The 16710-nt window shown below is 39.4% G+C and overlaps 1 protein-coding gene across 1 annotated transcript; it reads right to left on the bottom strand.

Annotated features, from left to right (window-relative positions):
* Positions 1 to 1302: 1302 nt before the first annotated feature.
* Positions 1303 to 3770, bottom strand: LOC139954593 (trypsin-like). Its single transcript, XM_071954474.1, has 3 exons — positions 3644 to 3770; positions 1945 to 2087; positions 1303 to 1499 (listed from the first exon to the last, which is right to left on the bottom strand). The coding sequence occupies exons 1-3, from the start codon at positions 3768 to 3770 to the stop codon at positions 1311 to 1313; spliced, it is 459 nt and encodes a 152-aa protein (XP_071810575.1). The 3' UTR covers positions 1303 to 1310.
* Between the last annotated feature and the right edge of the window lie 12940 nt (positions 3771 to 16710).

The following is a 16710-nucleotide window of genomic DNA, read 5'->3' as shown; positions in this document are numbered from 1 at the left end:
CCCCTCAAGGCACAATCCACTGTGAAATTTACGGCACTTTACCTGGCACCCTTTAGCTGCCAGATAAAGCACCGTAATTATTACGGATTTTTGTTTACAGTGTACGTTCTGGGAAGAAGCGTTGCAAGCGTTGGACAGACATTTTGGACTGGTATAATACATAAATGATATAACTTGTTGTCCCATGCACCGGTCAACAACTGATTACTTGTTTTTCCCCGGGGAGTCCATGCAGTGGCCTTTGTTTCTGGAACTGTTTGGTTGGGCTTAATTATAGTCTATCAAATTGTTTAGGCTCTATTCGTATCTCATTTATTTGTTTATTTATTTTATTTATTCGTACATGCTTTAAAGACAACCAAAATCATTACGGAAACATTAGAAACAAACTAAAATTGAAAGTTTTTCATACGAAATATTTATATTTGTGATTGACATTGATATTAAAGGCAGTGGACACTATTGGTAAATACTCAAATTAATTATTAGCATACACCTTACTTGGTAATGGGTAATGGGGAGAGGTTGATAGTACAAATCATTGTGAGAAACAGTTCCCTCTGAAGTGAAGTAGTTTTCGAGAAAGAACTAATTTTCCACGAATTTGATTTCGAGACCTCAAGTTTAGAATTTGAGGTCTCGAAATCAAGCATCAGAAAAAATACAACTTCGTGTGACAAGGGTGTTTTTTTCTTTCATTTATTATCTCGCAACTTCGACGACCGATTGAGCTCAAATTTTCACAGGTTTGTTATTTTATGCATTATTGAGATACACCAAGTGAGAAGACTGGTCTTTGAAAATTACCAATAGTGTCCACTGCCTTTAAAAAAATTTAGGGTCAGTATGCTTTCCGAATTCAATCAATCGAATGAGATCTTTCGAAGACCAGAACAATTCTAGGATTGTCTTGATTAAATTTGATGGCTGCCTTGCGAACGAACATATTCCAGGGCGCCTTCCGCTATCTAGAGGTCTAGGGCCTTTTCGAAATCACTGTCTCAGCTTTGGCTACGGCTAAAGGCTACACCAGTTATATTGAAAACGTGCACGCTGCGGTATGGACGGGGATTCAATCAGGCGGACAACAAGCCGGAGCCAAAGTCCCGTTTTACCCAGCCAGTTTCCACAATGGCTTGGGCATATTACTTGATAGACTAAGACTTCTAGGCTAAATAATCATTTTTAAGCATAAACTCCATCTATTCCATCTAGAAAACCCAAAGTTATTTGAAAGAAATCAAATTAAAGAGCAAAGGCATTAATGATAGTTTAGACATTTTGACATTTTGTCATGTTTGGGGATTAAACTATTTCCCACTGTGTGATGCAAAGACGTTTTCGAGCCAGTCTCCGTAACGAGCCACTTTGGTGTAAACACCGGGGTAGTTTGGTCTGGCACACCCGTTGCCCCAGCTCGTGATCCCCGTCAGATACCACCGCTCAACGTTCGCCGACGCATCCCGTCTACTGCACACCAATGCACCGCCGGAGTCACCCTGTCAAGAGGGAGGGGAAGAAAAAACATTGTAACATGAACAATAGTGTAAAGCAGTTAATTGTTTTATGAAAAACCCTACGACATACCAATAAAGACTTTTAGGTACCTCAAAGAGGTCGTTGCTACGGATGTACACTGTTGCTATGGGTATAAGGTGCTCCCAACCTATCACAAGGCAGAATATGTGTACCGGCATGCCGGGCGTTATAAATGACACCGATCACGCGAACCATGCTGGGACTAGGGCAGACACCGGCGGTGTGGCAGAAGATTATGTAACTCGAAGGATCTGTACCCCCCCCCCAAAAAAAAAAATACATCTGGGAACACGCACAACAATAATTCACTTGTGATACCTTGTGCTACATACACAATGTTCATCTTCTACGCGAAGTTCCCAATTTCCAAAATAGGTGTATATTGATTTGATATGTTTCGCCTACCTGGCAGGAATCAATCCCTCCTTTCATATATCCTGCACAGACCATATTGTACGAAATGTCTCTGGGGTAAGCTTTTATGCAGTCTCTGATTTCCACGAGGGGTACCATCGCTTCTTGAAGAACATCAGCAGTGTTACCATCCTCTATAAGAGTAGAAACAAGATGTGCCATACAATCAATTCTACACAGCGGATATTTTTTTGAATGCAAGTTCACCCGAACTAATGCTAAGAGCCAATTTAGATAAATGGATAAATAAAGGGCTACAAGGACGAAACCATAGAAATGCAGAAACTCAATGGAGCTGAAGGTAGTAATTGATATTCCTCTTAAAAGATGGCAGATCATGGGATGAAGGGAAACATGCACCAGGCAAGGAGTTCCAAAGAGATGCAGTACGAGGGAAAAAGCTACTGGCTCTTTGTTCTATCATATAAGGATGAGAACAAGCAGAAAGCCTGGTCTCGCGCTGGTCTAATGCTTCTTAGTGGATGAACAAAGCTCCACAATTAAAACCTGAGAACATTAAAGTGGGCCTACTTATTTAGACAAAAACAAAATTATTAATTTAAAATAATAGCCGTGAATTGTACAACGTCTCAATCTTGTAAAGCCCACCTGGTGAAACTACCAGCGATATAAACTGTTCTTTCTTGTTTTCACGAGAAAAAAAAACCGATTCGATGGGACAAAGTTAACATGTTGAATTTTAGGTCAATCCACGTTCGCGCAACTACTTCAGTTTATGGCTTATACATTATTGTATCGTAATTATTGCTAGGAAAGTATGGAAACGTAATGCCGCCATTAGGATAAAAAAGCCTCTTGTACGTACACGAGAAGTTTGGACTTATTTGTACTCGTACACGATGTAGTTTACTAAGTACGTTTGTTATGTATTTTAGCCTTGATCAAGGCTGTTGACGTACTGTTCCCCGGCCCGGTTCGCTGCACACGCATGCAGTGCATTCACAAATGACATTACCATACATTGTACAGCGAGAACAGTATAGCGTAGTCGTGAGTACGGTCGTGTCTTTGTACTTTCAACCTCGTACACGTGGCTGGAAGTACCCATGTACCGTTAGTGTACCGTGTACAGATGGTACACGTACATGTACAGTACGTATGTGTACATACGCTGTACACGTATTATATGCACTGTGTTATGTATGGGGGTGCGCTGGGATTTTGCAGATCGCGGCTGGCTGTAGCGCCTTGATCAAGGCTATGTATGTAAGTACAGGGTCTTGTACTTAAATGATAACTTTGTATTGATCATGTACGTACATAATCAGTTTTTGCGTATGTACACTATAAAATTGGATTTGTTATTTACGACAGGATAAGTATTGTACATGACACGATACGTTCTGGACGTTTGTTTTATTCGTGTGGTGGCAATAGGCTTCCGTAGGAAAGTAACAATTTGTCACAAAATAGAATGAAAGTAAATAACCTCAAATCAATGAAAACTCGACAGAAAGATTTGATTGTCATTCCCTATTCGGCTACTGTCCTACTGTCGCTCATATTATGTTATCATTACACAATAGGCCACAATCAGCATGGTAGTGCATTTTCGCACAGTTTTTGTTCTCAGTGAAAAGCTTATTGTCGCTTCTGCAGTTTGGTTCTCGTTTTCGACGCGTGGATTTAGTAATTTAGTAATTAAAAACACTCATGGAACCACTCGTACCCTTTATTGCGCCGAACCCAACGATGAAACACTCGGAGGTGACGTCGAAGCCCGCACTGACATCCGTGTCCAAACACACTGAGTTGATGAACCGACTTTCCTCTGGTGGTGGACTAGCACGAACCATGACGGCGATGTCGTTGTCATTATTGTCGCGGTTGTATTTTCCATGAATGATGATATGTGTCACGTCACTGACATGCTCGTTGTTGTCCTCGCTGTCATATTCTCTGTGCTTGCCCAGAATTACCCTTCAGTAAGCTGCAACGTTGGCGCTGAGAAAATGAATAAAATTCCTTGATAGTTAAATGAGAAGAAACCCCTCGAACCTTTCCTCAAGTTGAGTCGATACTGTCGAGAACACTACTACATGTATCGTTAGTTTGTTTTTAGCCACTGTACACGCTTGGTAATTGTCAAAGACCAGTGTTCCGGTTGGTGTATCCCATCATAAGCATAAAATAACTTGCCTGTGAAAATTTGGGCTCAATTGGTCATTGAAGTTGCGAGAAAATCATGAATGTGTGTGCTTTCAGATAGGAATAACAGACTTCTGCTAGAAGTCTTTTAAAGCCTTTGAACACTTTTGGTAAACAGTATTGTCTGTATCACAACTTATATTTAAAATAACAAACCTTTGAAAATTAAGCCTCTATCAGTCATCGGAATCGGGAGAAAATAACGGGAAACCCACCCTTGTTTCCGCACGTTTCGCCGTGTCATGCCATGTGTTTAAAATAAATCCGTTATGTCGTTAAGTTATGTTCATTTCTCAGAGGGAGGAAATAGCAGCCCACCGGCTGGAGCCTAGCCCGAGGGATTGCCTAAAAGAAACAAAGTTCCCGTGTAAGAACTCACTCAGCGGTGTTGTGCAAGTCACAATGAGAAGCCATGTCGATCCACTAAGCAAAGGTTGTATATTCCCGGCTGACTTCATACCTTCCGCCAAGATAGTAGATAAATAAGCAGAACTGTGCAGTTCTTTTCAAAACTAAGAAATCTCACGAATTCCGAAAACCTGCATGCTCTGCGGTAGAAGATAAGTCTTCCGAACCAAGAAATCTATAAGACAACTGTTCTCTCTAAAGATACGTTGACTCCGGTGAAAATAAGAGGCTTCTTGCATACAGGTTTTTAGTTACGAAGCTTTGAAAAATTTTCCGCCCCAGAAACGGGCCCTATTAATTCTGCATCTGTGTACAACAACTGAATAGCCGCCTCCACAGTACTTTAAAGCAGCATGAAGCATCAGAGTCCAGCTCAAGTTCTCCAGAAGAAGACGATCAGAGCATACTCATCGAAACGTCGTCGAGTTGAAACCAACGGTTCTCTCCAGAACCACCCCAACTCATTTAGAGATTATCATTACATGGTGCTACCACAAACCATAATACATCATATTTCCACCATGCAAAGTTTCAAATTCTAGTTAGCAAGTATGGTGTTACTGCAAACCAAAGTTATAGGCCTACATTGATACCTCATCATGCAACGCCTGAAATCCCATTATATCTTATAATAATGATCAAAAAACACATTATATAGCGTCAAATTCATTTTAAAATGTTCCGAAGCCGCTTTAAAACAAACAAACCCCGAAAAGTTAAAAAAGAAAAATTATTGGCTTTTCTCTTCAGCTGGTTTGAAAAGAGATTAATTTAAAATCCAAAATATTCAATTTGTTTTATACAAATGCACGGGTCCTATACAAACCTTAACATTTGAAACAAATTATTCATTAAATAAACATGCAACCAAAAGATTTTTAAGTTATTAAGGCCCATTCACACGAGCGCTGCAAACGAGGGTCCCTGGTTAAGGGCGCCAGCCGTCTGTCACCTTTACCGCGTGCGATTTTTTAGCGAGCATTCACACGACACACGCACACACACATGTAAACATACGTCCCTCGTTTGGGTAGGCGAAAAACCTTACAGTTAAAAGGAATAAAATAAATCAATTTCATTGAAATCAATTTCATTTTAAGTCACATAAAATGTAGAATATTTTAAAAACATTTGCGATAACGTAACTCTCATCCCGGCGGCCGGCGAGAAGGTGGTTACGTTTTCGAAGCTAAAAAAAGAAAAACACAAAATTCCACGATTCAAATAGCTTTTTGGACGTTAAAAATGCTACATTGTTGAATGGAAATGCTTTATAGATATGAAATTATTGATGACACATACCAAATAATGAATTAAAACATCGAAAAGCTTAGCCAAATGACGTATTCTGCTTCCGAATGAACGATGTTTTTGCTTCAAGGTTTGAGCTTGTCTTGAGATGCAGCGATCCAGCAACGTCGAGTCATGTTCGAGTCGAAGAAAAACACAAAATTCCACGATTCATATAGAGTTTTTGACGTTAAAAACGCTACATTGTTGAATGAAAATGTTTTTTAGATATGGAATTGATGAGACATAACAAATGGTGAATTAAAACATCGAAAAGCTTTGCCAAAAGACGTATTCTGCTTCCGATTGAACGATGTTTTTGCTTCAAGGTTTGGACTGGTCTAGCATCCGGCCACAAAACCTACCAGCCAAACGGATCGTTGTCCAGCGTTGAGCAGATATACATCACGTGTATGTACATGTACATGTATATGCATGCTATAGTTCGCCCATTTCTTCCTTCATAGTTCTTCACGTGTCAACGCAGCGGTCCCTCGTTACGATCGCAGGCATTCGGTTCAGACGATGGCTCCCCATGATTATAACATCGATGCGATTTTTTGGAGGAGGTCTCGATCTGTGTTATGAACAACACGGGACCCAGGTAATTTCGTAACATACATAGCATTCACACGACGTGGATTTGCGATTTCATAACATCGATGTTATGAAATCGCACGGGACCCTCGTTTGCAGCGCTCGTGTGAATGGGCCTTAAGTTTCGATAAAACAGTAAAAGAACATTGGTTTCACCCATTCATTTTCCTCACCTGCTTCGGGAAAACAAGTCATGAGCTCACACATCCGGTACTCGGTGTCCTCTCCTCGGCACTGCGTGGTCGTCTCGCAGGGGCAGACCCGGGTTCGGTGCCTCTGCCCGGCGCCGCATGGCGCCGTACACTCGGTCCACTCACCCCAGTCATCCCAGCCCCCGCACGGTGGTGGTGCTAGTGGTGAGGTCGGTTTCGAGCATGGTGTGAAGAAACATTTTTCTTATTGCAAATAAAGCTTCACAAACATTATAAGAACGTCCGATATGCATCAAGTATAGGTTAGCCCTGGTGGTGTTTCACTTTCGTGTTATACGACACAGAGACGCCCTTGGCCCAATTTCATGGACCTGCTTTTAAAGGAACACGTTGCCTTGGATCGGTCGAGTTGGTCTTTGAAAAGCGTTCTGTAACCGTTTATTGTAAAATATATATGGTTGGAAAGATATTGTAAAAGTAGAATACAATGATCTACACAAATATGCCTCGAAATTGCGTGGTTTTCTTTTTACCCTGTCGACTAACACGGTCGGCCATTTATGGGAGTCAAAATTTTGACTCCCATAAATGGCCGACCGTGATAGTTCGCGACGTAAAAGGAAACCGTGCAATTTCGAGTGATACTTTTGTGGATCATTATATTCTACTTTTAAAATATCTTTCTAGCCATGTGCATTTCATAACAAACGGTTTCAAACGCTTTTAATGGACCAACTCGTCCGATCCAAGGCAACGTGTTCCTTTAAAGACATCGGACCCTAGTCTTCTCACTTGGTGTATCTCAACATATGCATAAAATAACAACCCTGTGAAAATTTGAACTCAATTGGTCGTCGAAGTAGCGAGATAATTATGGAAGAAACAACTCCCTTGTCACACGGAGTTGTGGACCTCAAAATCTTATTCTTAGGTCTCGAAATCAAACTCATGGAAAATTACTTCCTTCTCAAAAACTACGTTACTTCGGAGAGAGAGAGCCTACTCTCACAATTTGTTATCAACAGCTCTCTATTGCTCATTGCCAAGTAAGTTTATATGCTAACAATTATTTTAAGTAATCACAATATTAGTGTCCAAGTGCCTTTATAACTAAGCAAAAAAAAATTGCTTAAAATATTGTTCTACTCTGCAACAATGAGCAGGATACCATTTTCATATTGTACATGTGATGCGGGAGTTTGGCTGGTATTCTAGTAAGCATAATTTTGATTTGGTTGGCTACTTTTTGTGGTGAAGCAGCTCTACTAAATTTGGTTCTGGATTTGAGGGTGAATTTCTCGGGCGGAAAATTGCCAAAGCTTCGTAACTCAATCTTACCTCCAATAACTCATTAATTTCACCGGATTCACTGTTTATTGTAGCATGCAAATTTTATTGGTGGTGGCTTTAGGAAGTTATATTATAAAATCTTACTTGGTAACGAGTAATGGGGAAAAGTTGATATAAAACATTGTGAGAAACGGCTTCCTCTGAAAAACTGTAGTTTTCGGATTTAGATTTAGAATTTGAGGTCTCGAAATCAAGCATCTGAAAGCACACAACTTCGTGTGACAAGGGTGTTTTTTCTTTTATCGCAAATTTGACGACCAATTGAGCTCAAATTTTCACAGGTTTGTTATTTTATGCATGTTGAGATACACCAACAGTGAAGGCTAGTGACAATTACCAACAGTGTCCATTGTCTTTAAACCAAAGATGGGCCCGGGTGAGTTTGCGTGTGTCTGCCCAGGTGCCGATTACTCACATAGCACACGCCCCGAGTTTGTTTCGCAGACATGTGGGTCATAGTATCTTGACTCCGGTGAAATTAAGTGACTTCTTGCAAGCAAGATTTGAGTTACAAAGCTTTGAAAATTTTCCGCCCAAGAAACGGGCCCTGACTCTGTACATGTGTACAACAGAACATTCCTCGTGCTAGCAAGTTTGGTGTTACCGCAAACCAAATTTATAGGCCTATTGAAACCTCATCACGCAATGCCTCAAATCCCATGAATATCTAATTATTATGAATAATTTAAATTAAAAAAATATTTATATAGCGAAAAGTCCATTTTAAAACGCTCACAGCCGCTTTACAACAAAAACAACAACCGCAAAAATGAAAAATGAAAATCCAAATAAAAGAAAGAAAAAAATACAAAAGGACGCTTTATTCCAGCTGGTTTGAAAAGCGATTAAAGGAACACTTTGCCTTGGATCGGACGAGTTGGTCTATAAAAAGCGTTTGTAACCGGTTGTTGTAAAATGCATATGGTTAGAAAGATGTTGTAAAAGTAGAATACAATGATCCACATAAGTTTGCTTCGAAACTGCGTGGTTTTCCCTTTAACTTTGCGAACTAACACGGTCGACCATTTATGGAGTCAAAAGTTTGACTCCCATAAATGGCCGACCGTGTAAGTCGACGAGGTAAAAAGAAAACCACGCAAGTTTGATGTATATTTGTGTAGATCTTTGTATTCTAATTTTACAACATCTTTATAACCATATGAATTTTATAACCATATGCATTTTATAACAAACGGTTACAAACGCTTTTCAAAGACCAACGCGACCGACCGATACAAGGCAACGTGTTCCTTTAACAGTAAACAAACATCTTCAGTTTTTGTTGTATATTAATGCAATTTCCTATATGCAAAGCATAACATTTAGAATGATTAACAAGTTATTCATTTCAATAAAGGCAGTGGACACTATCGAAGTAATTGTTAATCATAAAACGTCCTTACTTGGTGACGAGTAATGGGAAGAGGTTGGTAGTAAAAAGCATTGTGAGAAACGCCTCCCTCTCTGATGAAGTACCATAGTTTCCAAGAAAGAAGTAATTTCCCACGAATTTGATTTCGCGACCTCAGACTTAGAATTTGAGGTCTCGAAATCAAACGTCTAAAAAAAGCACACAACTTCGTGTGTGACAAGGGTGTTTTTTTTTTCTTTCGTTATCATCTCGCAACTTCGATGACCATTAAATTGAGCTCAAATTTGCACAGGTTTGTAAGCGTATGCATAATGTTAAGGTACACCACCATGTGAGAAGACTGGTTTTTGACATTTACCAATAGTGTCCAGTGTCAGAATGCAATTAAAATATTATTTTAATGTGGAGTCCTTCCAGTATAACCCACTACGACATCATTGTTAAGTCCCCATATTGAACTGGCGTAGATGAATCCAGAGCGTTGGTCACAACATACCCTATTAATTTATTCTGTTCATTATTATTTACTGAGGTAAAAAAAAACTTTATTTAAAAATGAGTTGAAACTAGAATTTAGTTTACCATCATGAGTTTCATTTCCGTCTTCCGTAAAGTCTAGTTTCCTCTTTAATAGTGGAACATAACCGTTTCAATGAATTTTGGTTGTTTACCCATACACCGATGTGTGTAAGCACTGTATACTCAGTACTTTCCCGAGTCCTGTGAAAAAATATCACAGGCGTGTTACTCAGGTGGGATTCGAACCCACGACCCTTGCAATTCTAGAGCAGTTTTTCACATGACTCGGGAACATACTGAGATACAGTGCTAACACACATCGGTGTATGGGTAAACAACCAAAATTAATATTCTTTATCCCCGATAGAAAAAAATTAACATCTCTTATATCGTTTCAATAAAACAATAAAAGGGCATTGGTTGTATCAGCTCCATAATTGTACCCATCCATTCTCCTTACCTGCGGGGACACAGGGCATGATCTCACACCTGTTGTACTCGGTGCTTCCGCCTGAGCACTGCGTGCGCGTCTCGCAGGGGCAGACCCGGGTTCGGGTCCTCTCCCCGGCGCCGCATGGCGCGTTACACTCGGTCCACACACCCCAGTCATCCCAACCCCGGCACGGTGGTGGGCCCGGCGGTGGGCTCGTCGTTGGGCTCGATTGCGACGGGCCTGTTGTGAAGAAACATTTTTGTTATTGCAAATAAAGCAAAGCTTCACACTTGTTTTTTTCTGTAAACGTTGAAGTTTGTTCACGTTTTGTTCATTACAAAATAGGCGTTAGTGGACTTAGGTAAAAGGATGAAAAATTCAGGAACAGCTGCTTCAGCAAAAAAAAAAAAAATTAGTTCAAAAATTATGCTAATCAGAAAAGGAACACCTGTCGATTTTGTTTTATCTGTGTACCTTCTGTGACTTAATAACAACAACAACAATTTTTACTTACAACAATGGGAAAATTGCGGACAGATCCCTGCGAGACAGACGAAGAGCATCCCGGCAGCGAAAAGGTTGAACATCTTGATCGCGGACTTTCAGATCAGTTGTGCAGATAACGAGCTAAGTTTCGGTTGTGCGTTTGTGGCTCCCTTCCCCAGATTTTCAGTTATGAAACAAGTTTTGTTTGAACTACTGTTATAGATCACAACGTCAAGCAACTATGTGATTTTGGCCCAATTTAATAGAACTGCTAAGCACACCAATTTGCTTAGCATGGAATTTTTGCCTTGATAATAAAAGGACTACCAACCAAATTTCCGCGTGATTTGCAGTATAAGCAAACAACAGCTGAAATACAGTAACAAGCAATATGCAACAAATGGAAATGTGGTTGGTATCCTGTTTTTTTTTTATCAAGGAATACATTTTATGCTAAGCAAGTTTTCGTGCTTAGTAGCTCTAGGCAAGTAAGATTTTATTTGAATAACAACGGGCAGTCACTCCCCCTTTGGTTGTCGAATACCTGGGTCGGACAATATTCGATGCAACATGTGACTGAGCTCAGTTTCAGGTTTCGAACATTTCAGGTTTTGTGAAGTCCCACCAATCAAACACACCTAGGCCTAAAAGCCCTATATGCCTTTCTCATATTATTTCACACCATGGCTTGCTTGGCGAGACACGCAAGAACGGGACCTTATTTGGGCATAGGCACACACCTGGCTCGTGCTTTGTACCATAGAATCAGGCCATAATATGAAACCAATAACTTATATATACCTCCAAAAAATAGGCAACTGATGTGGAAGTGCAACTGTTTGACGAATCTAAAAACTGCACTTTTAGATAGGTTACGTCATTGTGACTGTTTTTTCCCCAGGTATTTTGAGAAAAAAATTCTTTTTTCCGCCTCAGCGATTCAAAGAAAAGCAATTGAACGTGCCTAGAATGTATGATGAAAATGATAAGTGGTCCGATTCTTTTTATAGTTTTTGTGTGATTAAAACTTCAAAGATTGGTTTTATATGAGTGAGTGTTTAAATGAAATCATGAAAAAGACTGTAATCTTTCCAAAACAAAGGACCCAAATTACGTCAAATGACGTTAAAAGAACCGTTGTCACGGATCGGTCGAGTTGGTCTATACAAAGCGTTTGTAGCCGTTTGTAATAAAATGCCTATGGTTAAGCAATGATCTACACAAATTTGCCTCGAAACTAACACGGTCGGCCATTTATGGGAGTCAAAAAATTGAGTCCCATAAATGGCCAATCGTGTTTGTCGACAATGTAAAAGGAAAACCACGCAATTTTGAGTGATATTTGGGTGGATCATTTTATTATACTTTTAAAATATCTTCATAATCATATGCATTTTATAACAAACGGTAACATACGCTTTTCAAGGACCAACTCGACCGATCCAAGGCAACATGTTCCTTTTAAGACACTGGACATTATTGGCAGTTGTCAATTAAACTAAGGCCTTCACAGTTGGTGTATATCAACATATGCATAAAATAGTTATTTGTGTGATTTTTCATAATGTTATACTTTTAAAATCGACAAATGACACTAGACCATGTGACCCTTGTTTACAATAAGTGTGACCTTGTACATTTGTTCAGTATTCTGGCAGGCAAGATGCTACACTGGTTCTATGGGAAAGTTGACATTTTGTGTCATAATTTTCCAATAAAACCAAGAGTTATGAAAGTAAAAGCTGGTCAAGTTTTCAGATGTGCCCCCTTTCATCATATCAATAGTTGATAAGAATTAGACAGTGCGATCTCCATAAATTAATAAGATGTATGTTTTCTTCCATTAGGCTGTGTACAAACCGTGCCTGCAGGAAGTCCAGGCTCTATGGCTCTTTTGTAAACATGTGATGTCACCGGTCACATCGTCTATATGTCAGTTTATATAAAACAAATATTGAGTGGCTTTAATTTCGCCTCGTGAAATGGAACAGTCCAAATTTTACCTTGCGATAACATTCCTCCCATTCCACCCTAAGCCACTCAATAATTGTATACCATCAACCTCTCCCCATTACTCGTTACCAAGAAAGGTTTTATGCTAATAATTATTTTGAGTAATTACCAACATTGTCGACTGCCATTAAACAAAGTTGTTAAGCTACGTGGCATTACGAAACCAGGTTATAGCTTGAACTGTCCCCTGTATTCCACCACTATAAATGTACCCGGTTCAAATCCTGCTTCCGATGGGAGCATTGCTTATGAATTAAGTTGTCAGTGCTCAGTAGATTGGTGTTGCCCCTCCCTCCCCCTCTCTCTCTCTCTCTCTCTGTGTTTTAGGTTTCCTCTGACACTGCAATTTATATAGGCCTATTCTTAATCTTGCTACGCGGTTACAGTAAAAACCACTTCCCGTTCAGAGTCAACCCGGTTCCGAGTACATCAGGTGTGCCTGACCAATTTTAGGGCCAGTGTGACCAGGAAATTCGTCTCGAAGTGACCCAGAAAAGGGTCACGCGGACTGTCGCAAAATCCGAGCTAAAACCACCCGTTGTTGTTTACATTTTTACGGATCAGAGCTGCATACCCTGATGATGTATTCGGGTCAATTAAAAAGAATAATGTGAAAAGCTTTGGTCTTACAGTAATAGTGAAGATAGCTAAGTTACTTGTGTTTAGTTTTATGTTTTATTAAACTTTACACTGGCATAAAAATATAAATATACAAGACGATACATAGAGAAACAATGAACAAAAAAAAGCTTAACAATACCAAGCCAGTGAGTGGCGAGGAGGAACAGGTGACCCAGCACCTCTACAAAGCCGTCCTGCCACAAAGGATGTCCCCTGAAACCCACCCCATAGTTAAAAACCACCCATCCCACTACATGAGGGCGGGATTTACAGACGACAACAAGAGCAATGGCAATGTGACACCCAAGTGCAAACATCATCCGCTGAAAAGTCAGAAACAAACTTGTCCTTGTAAAATTGGAGCAGAAGAGTCTTAAATGCTGACAAGGACACATTAGATCTGACTGACAGCACACCGCGGAAGCTGGTTCCACATGGGGACAATCCGCTGAAAATAAAACGACTTGTGGGACTCTGTGTTGCAACGAGGAACTGATAACCTGAAGGGATCAGAAGAAAGTCTAGTGGCAGGACTGCCCTGTGTGACATTAAAACTTACATATCTATCAACATTTATGTCAATTTGACCGTGTGTGTTGCGATGATCGTGATCAATCACAACCCTCCCTCACCGGACTATAAAATCCATTTTAAAGGTACCTTTCCCCCTTATTAACAAAACTCATGCCTTAAAATTACATTAAGGGAATAAAAGGGTATCGACGAGTTCTTAAAATTCGGCTGTTAAAACCAGCAGGGTCGTTGCCGTGTGATAAAAGCCTGTGAGCCGAAGCGAGGGCCTTTATCGCACGGCAACGCACCCTGCAATGTGTTGTAATAACTCGTTACTTTGTGTCCACGAACAGGGGAATTTTGTTTTCTTTGTTATTAATTTCAACGACCGGATCTGATGAGAAATTGCAAATAATACTTGGTGCTTCTAAAAGTGGTGCTTTTAAAGACTCTATGGACACTATTGGTAATTGTCAAAGACCAGTCCTCTCACTTGGTGTATCTCAACATATTATTTAAAATAACAAACCTGTGAACATTTTAGCTTAATTGGTAGTCGAAGTTGTATACGATAATAATGAAAGAAAAATACCCTTGTCACACGAAGCTTTAGATTAATGTTGCCCCTGTCTGTTTTAGGTTTCCTCATGACACTGCAATTTATAGGCCTATTCTAAATCCTGCTTCACGGTTACACTAAAAACTACCTCCCGGGTCAGACTCAACCCGGTTCCGAGTACATATATACCAGGTGTGCCTGACCAATTTTAGGGCCAGTGTGACCCGGAAATTTGTATCAAAGTGACACAGAAATGGGTCAAGCTGACGTAGAATCGCAGCTAAAGTCACATGGATGTTGTAGTAACTAGTATGCAGGCTAGAGACGACTTTAGACTAATCTTAGGACTAAGGACGAGTCCCAACCCTGCACTGTGGCATGCAGACCTTAAGATTAGTCCTAAGTTAGGAAGAGTTACTCGTCCTAACTCGAGATAAGACGAGTCCTAACTCTTTGTGAAATCGACGGCCGGTTATATAAATTGACCGTGAGCTTCTTGCGTGCATCTTCAAATGCAGGTTACAATGCTTAATGCTTCTTTAGGGTTTCTTGGTTTTATTACCAGAAAGATGTTTAAGAAATCGTATAATCATTATAAAGCATTGTGTGTATAAGGACAAGTGGCCCGTGCAAGGGATTTGTCAAACTCAGCAAATAACACAAAGAACCACAAGTCATCTAACTTTATTTAGACACACAATTATTAACCACATCTAAATAACCACCTCCATCTTATCAATGCTTGTTTTATATTTATTTTTATATCGCTTCTTTTTTTAAGACACTGGACACCTTTGGTCAATGTCAAATACCAGTCTTCTGTATCTCCACAATGCATTAAAGAACAAACCTGTGGAAATTTGAAGTTGCGAGGTATTAATAATGACGGGAAAAAACATTGTCCTGCGAGATGTGTGCTTTCAGATGCTTGATTTCGAGACCTCAAAATCTAATTCTGAGGTCTCGAAATCAATATCCTGGAATATTATTTCTTTGTCGAAAACTACGTCACTACAAAGGGAGCCGTTTCTCACAATATTGTATAATATCAACCTCTCCCCATTACTCGTTACCAAGAAAGGTTTTATGCTAATAATTATTTTGAGTAACAGCCTATAGTGTCCACTGCTTTTAATAGATACATTACGTCACTGTCTCTGTATGTTCTTGTATTTGAAATAAAATTGATAAAAAACTACAGTTTCCACTCCAGCAATTTTGAAATAATTTAAACCCGTATTTTGATCGTGTACAGAATGACATAAGGAAATTAGCAATCCATTTTTGGTCGTTGCTAGATTAAGATTTCACTGATGCATATAATAACAAACCTGTAAAAATTTGATACCAATAATTCGTCGTCGAAGTTGCGAGATAATAATGAAAGAAAAAGCATTCTTGTTACACGAATTTGTGTGCTTTTAGATGCTTGGTTACGAGACCTAAAAATTTAATTCTGTGGTCTCGAAATCAAGTAATTGCGAATAGTGTTCGCTGCCTAAGGCAGCGGACACTATTGGTAATTACTAAAAATAATTATTAGCATAAAACCTTACTTGGTGACGAGTAATGGGGAGAGGTTGATAGTATAAAACATTGTGAGAAACGGCTCACTCTGAAGTGACATAGTTTTCGAGAAAGAAGTAATTTTCAACGAATTTGATTTCGAGACCTCAGATTTAGATTTTGAGATCTCGAAATCAACCATTATAAACGCACACAATTTCGTGTGACAAGGGTGTTTTTTCTTTCATTATTATCTCGCAACTTCAATGACCAATTGAGTCAAAATTTTCACAAGTTTGTTATTTTATGCATATGTTGAGATACAGCAAGTGAGAAAGCTGGTCTTTGACAATAACCAATAGTGTCCACTGTCTGTCCTTGTCGCTAATATTATGATTTTGTATTTCCTCTAATCTACTCTTGTCTCGGAGTATAGCTGTCATGTATTAGTTTCATTCGTCCTTTTGTTTGCATGTCTGTCTATTTGTTTTGTTTCTTTGTCTGTTTGGCTGTTTTTTACAAGCTTCTGCTTACCAAAATGGCCCGAACTATGTTTAATATATTTATGTTTACTATTACTTGTAGTTGTCGCTAGTTTTCATGGAAGTATGGCGTAATTTTATTGTGTACCTGTTTTAATTATATTGTTTTGTTTTAATCTTTAGACATTATTGATTACAAGTTGGACAGGGGCTGCCAAGGTTATATAAAAAGTATACAAATCGGGAGAAATATAATTATTTGATACTAAAAAGAGATTGCACTCAAA

Source organism: Asterias amurensis, chromosome 2, assembly GCF_032118995.1.
Source record: "Asterias amurensis chromosome 2, ASM3211899v1".
Lineage (NCBI taxonomy): Eukaryota > Metazoa > Echinodermata > Asteroidea > Forcipulatida > Asteriidae > Asterias > Asterias amurensis.
This window is presented reverse-complemented; position numbering and strand designations above follow the sequence as displayed.

Bases quoted from the DNA above. Each gene is read 5' to 3' on its own strand.
- LOC139954593 (XM_071954474.1), bottom strand. From the start codon at position 3,770: ATGGTTCGTGCTAGTCCACCACCAGAGGAAAGTCGGTTCATCAACTCA. The intron at 2,088-3,643 runs GTACGAGTGGTT...CTACTCTTATAG, and splicing joins TGGGTTCGGCGCAATAAAGG to AGGATGGTAACACTGCTGAT. The intron at 1,500-1,944 runs GTAGGCGAAACA...CCCTCTTGACAG, and splicing joins GAGGGATTGATTCCTGCCAG to GGTGACTCCGGCGGTGCATT.